Source organism: Manis pentadactyla, chromosome 7, assembly GCF_030020395.1.
Source record: "Manis pentadactyla isolate mManPen7 chromosome 7, mManPen7.hap1, whole genome shotgun sequence".
Classification (NCBI taxonomy): domain Eukaryota; kingdom Metazoa; phylum Chordata; class Mammalia; order Pholidota; family Manidae; genus Manis; species Manis pentadactyla.
In genome coordinates, this window is record NC_080025.1 from 115,671,440 (window position 1) to 115,691,474 (window position 20,035).

The 20,035-nt window shown below is 36.1% G+C and overlaps 1 protein-coding gene and 1 long non-coding RNA gene across 2 annotated transcripts in view; both read right to left on the reverse strand.

The window, feature by feature from the left end:
* LOC118935344 (uncharacterized) overlaps nt 1-20,035 on the reverse strand; it is a 461,859-nt gene that overhangs the window by 247,612 nt on the left and 194,212 nt on the right. The window lies entirely within an intron of this gene.
* LOC130684303 (baculoviral IAP repeat-containing protein 3-like) lies at nt 13,031-16,331 on the reverse strand. Its single transcript, XM_057504694.1, has one exon. The coding sequence runs from the start codon at nt 14,910-14,912 to the stop codon at nt 13,101-13,103; it is 1,812 nt and encodes a 603-aa protein (XP_057360677.1). The 5' UTR covers nt 14,913-16,331; the 3' UTR covers nt 13,031-13,100.

A 20,035-nucleotide genomic window follows, 5' to 3' on the forward strand; every position in this document is an offset into this window, starting at 1 on the left:
GTGTCAAACATTTATCAGGCAATGTGGCCCTAATTATACAGTTACTACTTAAACAAAACTCCAATCACTAATGTTAACAGCAAGTTACCTGCCTATGGCCTAGAGATTTGGACCTGCATCATACAATTACTTTTACTTACATATAAAAGAAAATTTTAAATTCATAGAGTAATTATTCTATTTGAAATTCCATTATAGGATACATATTTCTACCTACACATGTGATCTTATATAGTCTTTATCCTATCAGTTTCATTGTAATCAGTGTGATCTTTCTCCTTCAAATTCTATTGCCAACTTAATGGGAAATGCATTGTTTTATGACCAAAAACTTTCCTAAAAATTGGATACAAATTTGTTCAGTGGAATCTCATATTCTCATATTCTGACTCTGTAGGTGGCGAAACATAAGGATTTTGATTTGTTTTATTCTTGTTTACTTCTGTTTGATCCAGTTGATAGCCCACTTTTATGCCAACTACTCCCAAGAAAACCGAAAGTATAGTAAAAATGTTAATCATGGCATTTTGTACTTCACAATCCAAACTGAGACCAAAAATTATGCAAATAGAATATTTGCCCTATTTTCCTGAATATAATCAATAATAACAATTTTAAGTAACTAAACAGTTTTAAAAAATAAATTAATTTCGAAAAACAGGACTTTGACTTTTTAGCAGTTATATTTAGCAGCTTTTAAAGTTGGTTCTGTTTTTCTTCTGCAGTTGCTTCTCATTGTTGCATTTCCTTTCCTAGCACTATTAAGAGATACAATGTACAACTGAAAAACTTTTTTACTGCTCTTTTTGAAATTGATTTCAACATGGCTGATTGGTATTTTCAGTCTAAAAGACTTACAAATGCTCATGTTTGGCTCAATTTGTCATTCTTGTCCACATAAATGTGAAGCAGATACGTGCATACATACTGCTACTGTGAGGAATACAAGATTTAGTCCAATAAACAATTTCAAATGTGGCACTTTGGCATTTACTAATAAGAATCACTGTTTAAAACCATTTCAGTTTATTTGGGATTATATTAATTTAGAACATTCAAATATTATCTCATTTTGGTGTTTATATTTATGCTGGCTTCTATGGGGGAATATGAACGAATGAATAATAAAAGGAATTGTAATTCCTGTACTTTCAAAATACTAAGAAAATACAGCCCTGTATTAAGAAACATTTTAATATAAAACTAGTGGATAATTAGGAGGGATATGTGGCAATAAAGATATTTTAGCTCTTACATTTTTTATCACATTGGGACTATTTTTTTTTCTTTTCCACTTTTATTATTAACCTTTTTATAGAAAATTGGCTTACCAAGAATTTATGAATTAATAAGTCTATTATAATGATAAATGATAATTACCATTTAAATCCTGACTCATTCATCAGCTTGTTCACGGCATGTCAGGTGACATAAGAGTGTATGATTACTTGTCTGGTGAGTATTTTTCAACTGTTATACTTCCCTGAACTTTAGATCCTCATACCATATTTTTAAAAATATGATAAAATGCAGTTAAGTAGTTTGACAAAGAAATTACTGACCATGCTATAAATAACAGAAGAAGTGACTTCAGTGTTTTAGAAGATTGTTCTTAGGATCAAGTGATAAATGTAGAGTACCCAGCTGGGTCAAATGAACAGTTCATATACAGACAGTTTCAAGGGCTGCTGGACTGGTAATGTTATAGTAGCTAATGTCAAAGTGGAAACTTTTAGCTTCCAATATATCAGAAACCTTGGGGATACAAGTCAGAAGTCTTCACGCTGCCACAGAGAGGCACCTAATCTTCAAAACCATGTAACCATGTGTATACCTGCAACAGTCTAAACAGATACAATGGGAGTAGACAGACCTAAAGCACAGGTGTAGGGCCGCTCCAGGTTTTCATTATGAGAATCAAAGCAGCAGAGAGTTGCCATATTTACTGGTTGCATATGGTTATCAATTACTGGGTGGTAGTCAGTCAAGGTATTTTGAAATGACAAATATCCCTTCTCCTTTCTCCAGCTCTGAAAATGCATGCATGTTTAAAGCATCTAAATACATGCTAGCTTTTCCATTTCAGGCTCAAATTAAAATTCTGTAAGAATAGAACTGAAACTGAAAGAACATATGATTTGGGAATCTAAGGATTCTTGGGATTCTTGACTGCCTCTTCCTCAAAGTCTCCAATAACTAAAGGGGATGTTTAGTTATATTAGCAATTGTGTGCTCACCAAATAAGGATGTGTTAATTGAAGTCTGTAATTTCTGTACTGAAGATCAGAGCTGTCTTAAAACACACATTTTAACAAGCCCAGCAATCATGCTAGACATTGAGAATACTCCCATCACTTCTTCACTTTAAATGTCCTCTTCGTTGGATTGTTTTTAATCTTTTTCATGATATAAAACTTTCTGTAAACAGCATTACTTGAGTGTTTGGGCATACGCTCCCACTTCAAAGCCATTTCAACCATAAATTTTAGAAAAAAAGAAAATGATTTAACACCATGCTCTAAAGCAGTAGTTCTCAAACTTTACTGTGCATCAGAAGCACCTGGATTGCTCAGAAAAGCTGAATTGCTGGGCCTAATCCCTAGAGATCCAGATATGCTAAATTTGGAGGAGGCCTTCATGATTTGCATTTTAATGACTTTCCAGGTTTATGAGTTTCCCGTTGCTACTGTAACAAAAGCACTACTTAGTGGCTTAAAACAATGCAAATTTTTCTGACAGTTTTGGAGGTCAGAGGTCTGAAACTGGGTCTTAAAGGACTAAAATCAAAGTGTTGGCAGACTTCGTTTGGGAGAAATCCATTTCCTTACTTTTTCCAGCTCCTAGAAGTCACCTACATCCCCCAGCTTACAGCCCTTTTATCTATCTTCAAAGCTGGAAGGCTTCCAGCAGTGGCTTCTTCTCTCCTTTCTGACCTCTGCTTCCATCCTTCCATGTTTTCTCTGACTGGAACTCTACCACCTCCCCTAAAAAAGCCCCTTGTGATTACACTGGGCCCACCTGGATAATCCAGGTTATTGCCCTCATTTCAAGATGTTTAACCCAATCACACCATCAAAGTCCCTTTTGTCATGCAAAATGAATTCTGGTGATGAGAACATCTTTGGGGAGCCATTAGTCAGTTTATCATACCAGTTACTACTAATACTGCCTCACTTTGAGAACCAGCAAATTAAAAGATGGAAAAGCTAACCACCAATATCTGCTGTATCTGTTTTATTATAAAATAGTCTGAAAATGACCACATCAATTTTGGCAAAATTTTACAATTCAGGGATGTTTCAACTGACCTAGTATAAGCTATGGTTCCTAAACTTTGACTGCTTATTAAAATCAATTGGAGTGTTAAAAAAAAAAAACACAAAAAGCCAAGCAATCTCAAGTTCAAGAACAGATTACTCCCAGAATGATCAACTTGGAATTACTGGGGATGTGATTCCGTTATCAATGTTTTTGTAAGTTCCACTATTGGTGCATGGTGCTGTCAAGTTTAAGATCTACTGACATATGTGCATGCAGAGCAGAAGCTTCAAAGGGCCCAAACACAGGGTTCCCAAAGGCGTTATAATTTTGGGGGAATGTATGTAAAATTAAATAATTCAAGAATAAAGTTCTTTACTTTGAAACAAAATAAAGCTGACTATACAGCCCTTGGGGTAAAAAGGGTCCTCATACTTATCATACATGAAATCCACATTTAGCCTATGTTTACCCTCTGTGGTAAGCATAGTAGTATTTTTAGATCCTCTCTTAAAGTTGAAAACAATGAAGTTCAAGGAAATGCTATTGCATTGTTAATATATCACTTATTTCAAATTTCATGTCAAGCCTTTTGCTTCTAAAGTTTTTCCATTACAATACTACATTGTTATTAAAAAATAAAAAAATTGTTTTAGATGTTGTAAAATCAAAACCATCAGATGCATAAATGAATTTAGTATGATGAGTATAAGACAATAGAGAGCAGTGGGGAGAGTGGAGAGACAGAGAATACATACACTACGTAAAGACAGACAAATTTATGTTGTTTTCAGAACACAAGGGCCGAAGAAAACACATGTCCAAACCAGGTTCAGACCACCTGCTGCCAGTTTGCTACTTCTGAAATACAGTAAGTTTTCTACTTACGTGGCAGTTTCTCAGTTCTCTACTCTTCAGTGCTTTGTTACTGTTTCCCACATACAGCTTTAAACCTTTCTGGCATAACTGACAGTAATTGCCTCCTTGACTTTGCTCCTTCTTTTTTTCTCTTCCTAAACTCACAGATCTGGTACACATGAACATACTATCAGAACTGTTTTCAGCTCTCCAACAGCAATGAGGCATGGCAATGTCACCACAAAGTGTGGATTTCCAGAACTAAATTCGTTTTTTAAAACTAGAAGTTCAGAGAGTGTTTTATTGTTTGCCAGGACTCAAACTAGGACCAGACCTAATATGTTGCTTCTTTCCATTAGACATATTTACTCAACAGATTTAGTGTGCCTGACTAGAATCATTTTCCATACATATAATAGCAACAGTGGGCTCTTTAGTACCAACTAAATGAAGCTTGAAAAACTGTTACATGAAAGCCAAGTGTTATAAAGGTAGAACTCGAAGGCAGACCTGACTTGCCTTGTGCGGCTGCTAAAATCAGTCTCAGTGGTCTGTAGTTACAATGCATTAGAACAGTAGGATAGCAGAATTTACTGTATCTGCTTACATATTATAGCCAAATGCTGAGAAAAATAAAGAGGTTTACAACCTCCATAATGAGGTTTATTAAACAGGTTTTTTTGTATGTATTATATTCAGAAAATATGTTTTGTGCTTACAAAGTGCTCACTAATATATAGTGTCTGATTGCCCTTTTTCAATATGTTTATAGGTTTAGCAGAGAAGCAAAAAAGTAGAACATCTTAAGTCAATTCAGGAGAAGCCACTAGCAACAATCTTCACCTGCAGTAGCAGGATCTTTATGTATAGTGGCATAAAACTCATGTCCTCACACTTTCCACAGATGTGGGATGTTTGCTGCATTGTAGCTACCAGCAATGAATCAAAGTGTATTTTTTAAAAAGTTATAATAGCAAACAGAAGTTGTGTCTAGGCATAAGAAGGGTGCAAAAGGAAGGATTTAGAGGTCTTTGTGTTGCCAAAGCAATTGGGTGAGCAGTAACTCTTTTTGGAGATTACTCTTGGCCTCTGTGAATCCATCAGGCACATCTTCCCCAGAGCAATTTTCCTGCAACCCCTTCAGTATGCCACGCCCCCATGCCAGGAAGGACAGAGGCTTTAGGCCATCATTTCAGCTCTGCTGTTTAAGTGATGAGGCCATCTCTATAATCTGTTCCCACTGTATTTACGCAAACTTTTCTTCATTATTCCTCAACACACTCTGCTGATTTTAAACCAGTTATGTTCTAGCCAGGTCAGTCTCCTATTCCACAGATGAGTTAGGCTCCATCCTTTCTATTTTCACTCCCACAATCTCCCTGGATTTAAATGCTATACCCTCACTTCCTCCAAAAGCTATACATCTGGCATCTTTCATGAAGACATTGATCTGACTTCTGAAGTCACACAACATTAAAATCTGCAATTCAGAACTTGAAACTTGTTCCAGATTTAAGTCAGCCAGTCGTCAACTCCTGAAATTCAGGGAGTTTTTCTTCTCTATTCTTCATGTACATCCTTTCCATGTATCATGGCACAGAGCACATCAGAGCTGTTCATGTCTATTGCTGTATAATTTCTGTGAACCTTTTTTACACATATGTATATACAATCTGAGAATTCTCAGTTATGTACACATAACTCAGTACTTACAGTCAAATATCCAATATCTCCATAACTGTGCACAGTTTTTCCCTAGAGTTCTTATCCTCTCTCCCAATTTCTAACCTTTAAATGTCTTCTCCAGGATAGAAAATAGTTCATCTTTCACCCTGGGATTCTATTATTTTTTTCCTTAAGTGCCTTTGTATTCACTTCAGCACATTCCTAAATTTACTGATGATTCTTACCCCTTTTAATTTAGGTTCTACTTTGATGCCAGGATTAACTGTCTAAAACAGGTATTCAATTGTACCTTCCCTCTAATTATTGAACCTTTCAACTCCACATCCACATCCTCCACAAGCTTCGGAGATGCAGGACTTCTTGCAGTTCACCACGCTATGCTCTTCCATGCTTCTGGGCCTTTACACGTGGTGTGGACTCTTCCAAAATGCCCTTCGCCCTATGCTTTGACTCCATAGGGCAGTCAGACCTTGACACATGAAGGCAGAGATCACCTCTCTCCTCTATTTCTTGTTCCTTTGATATATTTCACATTTTACACTTATCAAAATTGCAGTACAATCATTTACGTACATGTCTGTCTATTAATGGCTGTGATAGAGAAGCTACTCTGCATCAAAATAAAAAACAGTGGAACAGAATTTTTATCTACAGATTAAAAACAAAGAATGGTTTAGCTATTAAGGAAGATGAAGAATAATCTGATATCCATGAGTATCCTGTAAAAATATGGTATTCAAATGGACAGGAAATGGAACTACTTTATTTGGCTTATATCAAGAATGTAAGAAAAAAATTGGAAAGCAAATGGGTGTTTACGAATGGTGAAGATTAAGGACTTTGCTGATAAATAGGAACAGACAGACAGGGCTCTTGACTCAGAATGGCAGCCAGCCCTCATTAGAGTAGTTTAGACCCTGCCAGTGAGGGCTGGATGGTAGCCTACTTCCCTGAAAACTATTTGCTTATTTAGGGGATTTAGACCCAGTGGACCCCAAACCTGAAAATATCAGTTCAGAGAAAACGTGTAAGTTATTGCTCAAAAAAATCCAAAGTTTTAATTTGTCCAGAAAGAAAGCAGAGAATGAAATGTGAGTGGCAGTGATTAGGAGGAACTGATGTTGTCATAAGAAGCACGTATTTATATTACTCTATGCACACTGACTGAATGTCCAGAGACCTGTGCAAGGTGACAAGGATAACTTTACAAAGACACCTCCAACTGACACTCTTCCTTTAAAGAACCCTGTCTCACAGAAAAAACATACGCAAACAAGTTGTTTCCAAACTGTGGAATATACAGATAAGTGTGGCAACCAAAAAAAAGGAAGCAAGGCCAGCTGGCCTAGGAGCAGGCATTTGCTGAGAAGGGAGTGTGGAATGGGGACAATATTTACATCAGGTTTTAAAGAAACAATGAGCTGGAACCTAGCATGAAGTTTTTAAAAATGCAGTGGGTAATGAGGTCCTTAGATTTTAACAGAATTCATAATTAAATGTTTACTTTTTTACCATTTTAAATATTCTCAAACTCTTCTCTAATTTGGAGGCCTTAAATCAAATTAATTTGAATTATGAAAAAAAAAAAAGTCCTTAAGGAAGCCAAGTGTAAACCATGTGTAGAAGAAGATTCTTCAATTATGTAACCTATTTACACATAATAAACACATAGTGAATTTAGCCATTGAAAAAATGCTGTCTCTTTCACTCTTATTCTCTTCATTTCAGGATGCAGGTATAAGAAAAGAAGTTTTTTTAGCTTCTATTTGTATTTTTGAGTAAAACAATAGCCAAATACTGTCAGAGCATGTAGTTCCCTGAGAAAATATCAATAGCAAATTTCCTAAGTTCACTAGAAGTTAGAAACTGGTAAAGCACAGGACTGGCAGTAAAGCAAACACATTAAGCACTTCAGGCATCTATAATTCGAATACTCATACATTCCTCAATTTCCATTTAATGCAAGAATACTCTTAATCATGAAGAGTTAACTTAATAAAGAGATATGAAGTAGCTGAGATACTTAAACCTCGTTCAACAAATACTGGTTGCTGATGATGACAACTTGTGTTCCCAACAACTGCTGATCCATTCCATAGACTAACGACTTGGAATTTCCTGAGCTGACGGTCTGACATACATCTAAATCATTTTAGCAACAATCATATAGAGAATCTTGAGCACTGAAAAAAAGAAAACCTTTTCCATTACATTCCATTTGTACATTTATCTAGAATTTATTGTCATGGCATGTGGTGTTTTACCTCACTTGTAGACTAAATATGATGGTGGCAGAAAGAGAAATTAACATATGTGGAAAACTGCCCTATCGCAGGAGGAAACATTGATAGTTACTGGATAAGTATCCCTTTACTACCTGGGAGAGTCCAGTCTGTACTGATGTTGGACCTGGAATCACAAAGAGGAAGGCTTAGTAAGGAAAATGGATCCAAAGTCTAAAAAAATTAAAAAGTAGAAAATAAAAAAGACCAGGAAATGTCTGCAAAGGAAAGTTGCTGTTAATAACTTCTGTTTTCCCTTTTGCTGTATCATGTCTACCATAGGTTTAACAGCTCATAAACTGAAGCCAACTTTCTGAATGATCATTTAATTCTTCAAAAGTAACCATAAACTATGGGAGAAAAAATACTTAGATATTAATCCTGGCTGCAGGCAGCAATTCTAGGCCCAAAAGCTTAATGGGGCTGAGCTGAATGGGACATAACAAGACGACTATCCTAACAAAATACAGTCCGTGTCCTCCGATGGATGAGGAATGTTCCTTCCCCATTCGTGTTTGAACACGAGAGAACATAAAGTGCCAGTTAAACTGAGTAATGTTGCATAACTAAATTACAGGGTTTTTGTTCAGTTCTCCAGTAGAGTATAAAAATCCTCAAACCTGGAATTACTGTTTAAATCAAGGGTCTGAATAAGCAGTCACTCATAGTTCTCTAATACCTAATAGAAATATTTTCTTTAGAACCCTCAGCCCTGTAAACTACATTAATAACAGCTATATATGTATGAAAGCTATATAAAGAAAGTAGGCATATATTTGGCTTTTTTTAGTTACTTATAATATTATGAAATAGCTTTTGAAGGAATGTGGAAAGGAATTAATTTGCAATTTGATTTTAAGCAAGTACTTCTAATTTTTTAAAATTTAGATATTTAACTTTGCTACTATTCTGGCATAATACCTATTTTCTGAATGGAGCCAAACAACTTATATGATGTATTATATAGCCTTGGAGAGCTTTTATTTGTTTTATTGGGTAATTTGTATTCAGTATGGAGGAGGTGATCTAAAGCTTTGCATTTAGTGATTGCACAGGAGGCCCAAGCACATGGAAAAGTCTACACTTTATTTCATCGGGGTGAATCTACCATGACCCAGAAGGCTCACCTATAGATAAGATGGTTTGGCCTCAATAACACTTTGAATCTTTATACTCTCTGGGGTTTTCCACACTTCTTTAGACACAGGTCTTTGTCATTAATGAGAGTCGCATGAGTGGATCCCTGAATGGCACTTAGAAGAATGCTGGGACAAGTTTTTAACAAGCTAGCCCTTCTGGCTATAACATAAAAGGGAACCCTGTGTTTAAGATAGTGTGGGAATAAAAGGCAGATGTAATTTGCACTGCTGAAGAAATAATTATTAGTTCCACATTGCTTTCTATGTGGTAGGTGAAGGAGAACAGAAAGAGTGTATTCAAGTTTAAGAAGTCATTGTTTATTTTTCTTGCTTATAAGTATAAGTTTGGGGGAACCTTTCTACAATTTGAAAGATTTCCCCAACCAAATCTTATGAAGATGCTTCAGAAAGAAAGTCAACAGATTTTTTTTCTGGCTCAAGTTGACTGCTGATTTTAGAATAGCTTTGATGCTATTATGCCAACAAATACTCTGTATCTGTATCTTAGCAAAGACACTCTTTCTACAAACAGGAATGAGTGTGAGGTGGGAGTGTGGTGAGAGGATGGGAGTAGGTGCCAAGACACAAAATACTTCACATTTCACCACATATATCATCTTGTTTTATATTATATGACAGCTCTCTACATTTTCATATGTTTGAGATCTGAGATTCTGAGGTTAAATAATTTCAGTGCTGTATGATTCACAATAGGCAATGTTGAGCCTGAACAATGCTCTTTTGTTAAATTGTGGCGCACTTTCCTTTATACTATACTGCTTTGACTTCTCAGTGACACAAGTGCTCTTCTAAATACCAATTTATTATTTTTGCTATATGTAGGATGAAATTGAACTTCATTTATATATGCAGAAACTACATGGTCTTCAAATAGAAAGTGTAAAAGAGAATATTTTAGGTATTTTAAATTAAAATACAAGACAAGGATTTACCAATCAAATGTATAATAACATTTATAGTAATTTTTGCTTATTGCCAAGAAGGCTGTTCAAAAATAGGTGGCCATGTCGATTTCCTGGGTAATCCAACTCATGCCATAGGAGCCATATTCTTTTTTTATTTATAAAAATTAAAGACTACTTTCAAAAAACTAATTATGCTTATTGATATTTAAAGCAGACAAATGACTGATTATCCAAACTCAAAAATCTTAACCTTCACAAATTATCAAAGAAATACAAATGAAAACAAAGTTGCAGGACTCTCCTTTGCCCTTATTTTATCTCTCATGGTCCCTAAAAAGTAGTTCAGTGGTCTGAGTTCTTGCTTAACCCCTGGATGAAAAGGGTAGACCCCAAACTGTTGGTTGGAGGGAAAAAAGGCAACAAGTTACCAGAAATACTCTTTCATTTGGCTGGTTGTCTGGTGCTTCTGGGAAATGAATAAAGCTTGCCTGTTTTTTGGCAGCCCTTTGGACATTTTAAAGACTTGTATCCAGACTGGGCTTTTCTCTCTTGTAAAACCAAAACCTGCAGAAATACATCTCTCTGCATCTGAGGGCCTCCCCGCACTGGCCTAAAAATACAACCTTGCCTCCAGGTTATCTCTAATAGTCTGTACACCTGCCTTGTTTCATTCTCTCACGTGACTCCTACCTAGTTTCCATAATAAATTCAGAGAGCAGAATCACCTTTTCTTCAATACCAAGCCAACTTCTCAAACTTGAGACTGCTCAGGAAGGAATCAGACTCTAGTCCATTTAATTCTCTAACAGAATGGGACTCAACTCAGTTTCTGGTTTGTTCTGTAGAAACTTATTTTAACAAGATTTTAAATGACGAGCAGGAACACTAGCGCCACCTCAGTTGGAAAATGTGTCTAATATACAGCAAACTAGCATTTTCCTCCCAAAATCAAAATCCTTTTAACAATCTTCTCTCCATCTACCCTCTTTAACTTCTTTTTTTTTTTTTACTTGTGGTAAGAGATTTAGGAGTCATCTTACCAGGCCTCACCATCCTACTTATTACAAAACCTGCAGAGTGATCTGACTTATATCTCACTGGCATTTATTATTTTAAAGCATTGGATAAATGTCCCCTTATATATCTTATTACAAATATATATTCCCTGTTTTTAAGAGTGTAGTGAAATGTGCTTCTAAGAAATTACTGACGTGAATGTAAACTGGCAAAACTCTTTGAAAAAAACTTGGAAGTATGTTTCATACATTGTCTAATGGTCATATTCTTTGATTTCATAATTCCATTTCTGAGAATCTAAGTACATAATCTTAAATGCAAAAAAAAAACCCCACCTCTGCACATAAAAGCTACCATTAAAAATCTCCCAGAAACAACCTAAATGGAAACAATCAGTAAATGATTAAATAAGGTAATGGAAACCTGGGTAACAGAACATAACACAGGCAGTAAAATGTTTTTGAAATTTATAAGATAATATGAAAAGGCAATGATAATTCAATGGAAAATATAAAATGCTGTAGAATTCTATCTACAGTATAATAACCATATTAAAATGTTTTTATAAGATTCCTTCAAATACCTATGTATATGTTTTTGAAAATTCAGGAATGTACCAAAGCATTAACAGTAACTGTCAGTGGGTATTAGGACATTAAGAAAGTTTTCCTTCTCCCCTGCTATTATATATTTTAAATTTTTTCATATACTGAGTATTTATTACATATAATATATAAAGTGCTAAAAGCAATAGTTACAAAAAATATGAAAAGCATTAAAATTGAAGATAACCATGGCACATTTCATCCTGGGAAGATATAATCTAAAATATTTATTCCTTTCTCTTTTTACACATCAACTGTGATTCTAAACCTTGTAGACTTTACATCCAAAATGTCCCTGACCCCATCTTCTCTTTCCTGGGCCTCTGGCCGCTACTCTCATCTATGTCTTTTTACTCCTTCCATCATAACCACTGTACCAGATTCTTAACTGGCCTCCCTGACTTGTGGCATTTCTCTCACCTCAGCTCAAATTCTTTCTAGCATTTACTGTACCTGAGCATCAGATTAACTCATCTGTAATATACTTCTACAGTTTTCTGAGAAGTGTATAAAAAGAGATTTTATATATTTATTTATTTATATAGTACTTGGCAGATAGTAACTTTTCAACAATTGGCAGCTGTCATTATGAGAATTCTTTTGTTCTTTACTTTTAATGATACTACCCTGTGAGCTTTTAAATACAGATTCCCCACACAACCATTTAAGACCCTACACATTATGATCTCAAACATCTTTTCCACTGTATTTCACAAAATTCTGTCCTCAGCTTCTTCCAGGATGGACTACTTCCTGTTTCCCAGACCCGCCCTTTGTTTCTCCACAAGGGCACTACCACTTAGCTTATTCCCACAGGCACATCTCCCTATACCCTCTGTTCCTTCCTGCCTGTGCCCCACCTTCTTGAAATGCCTTTTCAAACCTGAAAACTTCCTGGACCCAACAACCAAATTTAGGTTACTCTCTTCAGTGAAACTCTACAATGTCTATTATCCTCAGTGACATATAATCTTCAGTTCAGTGTCGTGGTTGGATAACTCTGGTATTTGGGTCTTAGCTTAAAAAGCAGTCTCCTTAGAGAGGCTGTGCCTGACCACCCAATCTAAAGTAGGCCCTACACCACTATCACACTTCTTTATATTTCTAGTTACTCAGCTTCTCCCCCTTCTTTTTCTTTTTTTTTTTCTTTTTTTCAAGTTTTAGATAAATATTTACAAGATTATGTTTATATATTTATATTTCTATAAAACAAAATTTTCTGAATTGTAAATAAATAAAAAAATCTCAAGGAAGTCAAATCAGTATAAAAGTTAAAATTACAATACATTTAATCCATTAATTCTAAACTTTAGACCAAGTGTTGGATCTTCATGAAAGAAATGTGCGAACTGTACCCTTAACTGTACCTCTACAAATAGGGCATTTTCTTAGAGAAGGAGCACAATCTTCGCATACTACTAGATGGCCACAAGGAATGAACACCACGGATACTTCTTGGTCCATGCACACTTTACATGTTCTTTCCTCTTGTAGTCTCCTCAATTGTTCTTCCACTGGTAAGTCTGAAACCTCTTCTGTGGGAATATACTTTATGTCCTGTTGCACAAATAAATGCTTAAATAACATGGGGTCAATTTCTTGCAAAGAGTTTTTGAATATGCTGGCTGCAAAATTTCCTTTTACTAAAATAGTATCAATCAGTCCTCTTGCTTGTAAAGATGTCTGCGTTTTCTCTTTAATAACATCATGTTCTTCTTCATCAATTACTTTGGCAGCTAGCAGACTGTCCAGGACTGGAAGCACACAAGTCAACTGTTGAAAAAGTGCCATTCTGTTCTTCCGGATTAGTGATAGATCATCTGATTCTTTTTCCTCAGTTGCTCTTTCTTTCTCCTCCTCCCTTATTTCATCTTCTGCATTAAGTAAATCTAATACAAGATCACTGATGGTTTTATAATTCTCTCCAGTTGTTAGGATTTTACTCTGAACTGTCTGTTTTACCAGCCTTCTACTAAAGCCCATTTCCAAGGCAGCTTTAACCACAGGTGTATTCATCATGACTGCATCTTCTGAATGGTTTTCTCCGGGTCCAAAATGAATAATTGGTGACTCTGTGTTTTCATCTTCTGGATTATCTGAAGTAGATAACAGCTGTTCAAGTAGATGAGGGTAACTGGCTTGAATTTGACTGATGAACTCTTGTCCTTTAATTCGTATCAAGTACTCACACCTTGGAAACCACTTGGCATGTTCCACCCACGGGTCATCTCCAGATTCCCAACACCTGAGTCCACCATAGCAACAAAAGCATTTAACATCATCACTATGACCCATATAATAAAAACCTGCACTTGCAAGCTGCTGAGGATGAACTGGAACACTGGAAGGCCAGTTACAGAATGTTTTAAAACGGGCTCCATGTGTCTGCATGCTCAGATTAGAGACGGTGTATCTTGACGCGTCTTGAAGCTGATTTTCTAAAAATGGGCATTTGGGGAAATGTCTCAGGTGTTCTGACATAGCATCATCCTTCGGTTCCCAATTGCTCAATTTTCCACCACAGGCAAAGCAAGCCACTCTGTCTCCAGGTCCTATGTAGTAAAAGCCCGCTTTTGCTAAGTCTGCTGGTGACAAAAAGGTCAACGGCCACATCTGGAACGTAAGTAACCTGGCTTTTTCAGTATTCATTGTGCAATGGTAGGGACTTGTCCTCAAGGCAGAAAAACCTTGATTTGGTCCAGAGTTTATAGGCTCTGATGGAAAGCTTGAATAAGAGCCACTGAAATATCCACTGTTTTCCAAACTTGGAAGTAATGAATGTGTGGAATTTGTTACTGAGGAAGGAAAAGTAGGCTGAGAGGTGGCTCCCAAAATGTTAACTGAACTTAGATTTTGAACACAGCTACAACTAGGATATAGCTTTTTATGCTTTTCAACAGGATTGTCTCCTTGCTTCCAGTTATCCAGCATCAGGCCACAACAGAAGCATTTGACCTTGTCATTCACACCAGTGTAATAAAAACCAGCACGAGCAAGACTCTCTGAGACAGGAACACCGGCAGGGAAAGCTGAATATGTAGACATTCGGTACAGTTCACATGAAAAGTCATACTTCAGTTCAAACAGATTGGTACTTTTCATCAAGTTTGATAAGAATACACTGTTTTCTACTATGTTCATAATCAAATGGATGGGGAGGAAAAGGGACTAGCCTTTCTCTGGGGAGGTAGTTTTGTGCACAACTTTTGGTTTTTGTTAGTTTTAGTATTAGGCGGAACACCTTTAAGAGGAAATCTTTAATTCTTGAATCTTCTATACATTTAGAGTTTCAGCATATGGTAAGATTCTGAATCCCATACTGATATTTAAAGGGACAATCATGCACAACTGCAACTTTGTATAATCTTTATATATACAATGTAAACATGATGATACACAGTATCTAATAATGAAAAGTAAAACCCTTCCTAAAAGCATAGAGTGCTTTAGGTCATCAAGATGTCATTTAGTGTCAGGCATCTCCACGAAGAAGTCTATCTCTCCAATAGACATTCAGCCTCCCTGAAGACAGAATGTCTGACTCACAAAGCTAGCTTGTCCACTGTCAAAAACTATACTCTTTAAGTGCTCTAAAGAAAAAAATATTCAAACTATGTTTATTTTGTTTTTAAAACTGTGAAATTTGGTAGCCAGAAAAAAAATAATTAAGACCTACCTCAAAAGAGGAAAATAATGCATTACCATATTTCACTGGTTTTAAAATGCATGGTTTAGTATGTTATTGAGAAGTATCTTACAATTAAAGAAAGGCATGTCATAATTAGCAATATTTTTATTTCTTATAAGTACATAAAATAATGGTATGCCTTAAAATTGATGACATCTTAGATTCAGTGAAACATAGTATATCCCAAATCTTGCTCAAATTAAGTAATTGTTCCTCCTACAATAATTTTAAATGGGAAAACAAAACAATCAAAACATTTCCTCCAAATAAAGAGTTTAATTAGTAACATATTAGCTGACACATCTTAAAGCTTGGTTTCAAGTTTTATTAAATAATAATTACTTCCCACAGATAGTCAGGAACCTGATTGCTTAGTCAAAATGATACCATTAGATCTTAACAAATTAAACATTCTACTTCAAACAAATTATCAGAGATTACTGTATTTACTCAATTGTTCTTTTAGGCTCAGCTTCATATGCTTGAGAACCAACATTAGATCTATTCTGATAGTGGACTTGCTGTTAAAACAGTCAGAAATCAGAGTGCTGAGTCTGTAAGCTAAGATGGATAATCAAACTGTTCAAATTTGGCATCGATCAGAAATTACCTCAGATAGCATACTTGAACCAGAATTTATCACAAAAAATAGTAATAATTTACTTTGTCATAATCCACTCCCTTTGAACAGCAGAGACCTTCTCAAACTTTAGAACATCTCAAATGATTGACTAGCTGTTACCAAACAGGTTCTGTATTAATAATGTCAGCAATGACCAACAAACAAGTTATCGTGGCTTTTCTAGCAGTGATTGGCAAGCATTTCCTGGGTCCTACAGATGGGGTTTTCTACTGCAGACTTACTTTAGTGCTTTATTTCCAGGTGGCAGGAGAAACGTATCTCAATCCCAGTGATTATTTCCCTCAAAGCTGAGTTATTGGGTCTAACCTCAGTATTCCCTTCACTGGTCAAAAATTTTACACATTGTTATAAAAAAACTGGTTGGTATTCATTACTGTCTCTGTGTAAACTCTCTTTCTGAATAAGTTTGTTCATTTACTAAAATGTAACCAGCCATCATTCTTGCTTCTATCATTCTCAGAGATAACAGTCCGTATGAACAAACTAAATTTTAGAGTTTGAAAATATTAATAGTTTCATAAATGGTTAATTTCTTTACCAATCATCACATTTACCTTTTATACTTTCTCTACATTTGTTGTACCTTTCAAAAAGTTTTGTTCTTGATATTTGTCATTGTAGGAACCTTTTAACATGTCAGAGTTCTTATTTACATAATTCTCTAATTTAGCAGAGGGCTGAATATTAACTCTTTGTTCTAGATAACTATCACTCATTTTTAAATCGTTACCGAACACAGATACTTTTTCTGTTCTACACAGGAGCCAATAGAAGATACCTGGCCAACTTTGAAAAGCATGTTTCAACAGTATGTCCCAGCTACAATCACTTTTTACATCCTCAAGTCAAATTCAGCATCAAGTTCATCATTATTTTATAATCACACCTCATGTACCTTGATCATTTTTTAAAAATTAACATTCTTTGGATACCAAAAACTCTAGTTAACTACTTAATTTTTTATTTATGCACAAAACTACCTCCCGGAGATTAGACTAAGTCCCTTTTAAGGGTTTTAGGCCTCCATCTTGAGATATTTTGATTTATTAAAAAAAAAAAAAAAACTGGAAAAAAATCGACGTAGAACAGTTGGCTTCCTCTGTAAAACTGTGCCAAGGCTCCGCTTTAGGCTCTGTCCTGAAGCTTCTTCGGCGCCTTCAAAGTCTGGGTGATACCTTTTGGCAATCGAATTAAACCAACTGTTAAAAGCTTCCCCGCTCCGCTGGCTCACTCCGGAAGTAAAACAGCGACTGCGTACCGGGCAGGCAGGCCCACCGAAAGCGAGCTGGCAAGGACGGCGCTGGCCGGCCGCTACCCTCCCTCGTCCCGGGGCCGGCGCGCAGACCCCGCGGCGGCGGCGGCGGCGGCGGGGCCCGACCGGAAGGGGCGCCCGGGCCGCGGGGACCCACTCCTTGCCCGCCTCTGGCCGGCTAGAGAGCCAATCTGGAGCGGACCTCCGGGCCTGGATGACGTTCCGCTATCCTCCCCCTTCTTTTTCATACCCTCTACAAGTAGACTTTTTTATTTCTCAAGAATAAAACTATTTTGTTTAACACTGCTAGTACTGTCTTTTAAATAATAAATGCCCGATAAATGTGTAAGATAGTATTACAAACTCTGAAAAATTCATCACTACACTAAACCTAGTAAGGAAGATCCTGATCTGAGAATTGTTACTAAAATCTTTCAGTTGTCCCCTCCACATCACATCAACAAAAACACAGAGATCATTCGCATACTCACATTAACTCACACACACATACATGCTCCCAATCTCTCTATCACACACACACACACACACACACACACACACACTCACCTGAGTTCTTGGTCCCTGCAATAATTTCCATAATGTTCAGTGAGCAAGCATAGCAGACACCGATTATAAGAAAACTTGGAAATGTGTCTACCTGGAGCTCCCAGTGGAGATCATGATCTGTTGTATTTGGGATGCAGAGTAATGACAGTGGGAAGAGAGGAAGAAAAAATAGTGATGTGAAATGTTAAGGGTAAACTTTGGGAACAATAATGCATTCAGGGTAGTTTATTTGATGGTACAGTTGAGTAAAGTTTGACAGAAAATTCAAACCAAATGGAAAGTTGGAAAAAACTGAAATTCAAAATAAAATGGAAAGTAATCATGCAGACCTACAAAACTACAGCTTTCTTTAGCAGCAATTTTGCTAATTACTGATTTCCAGGAAACATAAATTTGGATTTTTAGTATTTTCTTTGAGAAAGAGAAAAGGAAGACAATATAATAATTTTTATTAAAAATAAACCATGAAGAAAGGGCTATGTGATATCTTCTTTAAATTAACCAAGAATAATTGGGAAAAAAGAAACTGTGTTCCGCAATTACAGTATTCCATCCTCAGTGCTTTTTAAATGTGCATCTGAGTAAATGGAGATATTTGGGCCTTCCTGGCTCCTCAGCACAGCCCTTTGATGTTCTCACAAAACTTCAACACTTGCTATCTTTTGTGTCTTCACCCTCTGCTACCCTTTAGACTTTTTCCATCACCATTTAAACATGCTCAATATTTCCCATTATAATCAAAATCCTTCCAGTGACCCATTTTATTTTGTCTTCCAATTTCCCTCTTTTCCCACCTACCACAAAATTCTTACAAAATTATTTATACCATCTTTCTCCATTATTCTCTCCTCCCACTCACTCCTCAACCCTTGAAATACATTATTTAATATTTCTACAATAACCTCTGTGGTAGGCTGAATAACATCCACCACCCAAGGTGCTCATGTCCTATCCTGGGAGTCTGTTGATAGGCTACCTTAGATGGCAAAAGGGACTTTGCAATATGATTAAATAAACTATTTTCAGATTAGAAGGGTAGCCTGCATTATACAAGTGGGCAGAATGATGTAATCACATGGCTTTATAAGAGGAAGGCAGAGAGAAAAACTACTACAGGAGAATAACAGGATATAGGATGATGTAAGTAGAAGGCTGGAGTGCTCTGAGGAAGTGTTATGAGCCAGGAAATATAGCCAGTCTCTAAATGATAGAAAAGGAAAGGAAAAGATTCTTCCCTGGAAACTTCAAAAGATATCAGGCCCACAGACACCTTCACTTTAACCCAGAGAAACTGATTTTGGAATTGTGCTCTCCAGAACTATAAGAGGATAAATTTGTGTTGCTTTAAACCACCAAGTTTGTGATAATTTGTTATAGTAAGGAAATAATATAGATTCACGCACTTAGTCAAACTGTGGACAATTTCCAGTATTCATCCTATTTGCCTTGTCAGTAGCAACCTCTTAGTTTCTTAGATATCACTGGTTTTCTTACTAAATCTGTCGCTCATTCTTCTTGGATTCCTTGGTTTACTCCTTCCTTTCTATGAAAATAGTAAATGTTAGAGTTTCTCCAAATTTAGTCTAAAAACCACACTATTCTCACTCCCTAAGCTATCATATCTACTCTGGTATCTCTCAAAAGCAAAATCTGTAGCCCATCTCTGCTTGGTTCCAAATATATACACTGGCTTATTTAAATTCTAATTAATTGTAACAAAGACATCTCAGATTTAATGTGTCCATAACTAAATTAATTTATTTTCCATCAAGTCTGCTATATTTCCAATGTTAACAATTTCAGGAAAAGATACCCAAACTGCACGTTTCCTACATTGCCCTGCACTTTGACCTAAATGCTCATAATGTTTAAATATACATTGGAAATTTGTCTTCTCTCATTAGAATTTTGTTTGCTTTTTATTTAACAGCTTTGTAGAGTTATAAATGACATACAATGAATTACACTTATTAAAAGTGTGAAATTTGTTAGGTTTTGACATGCATACACACCCATGCAATATTCACCACAATCAAGATAGTGAACATATACACCACTCCATGAAAAGTTTCCTCTTTTCATGCTTCATTTGTCTTCTTCCCTGATGTATTCCT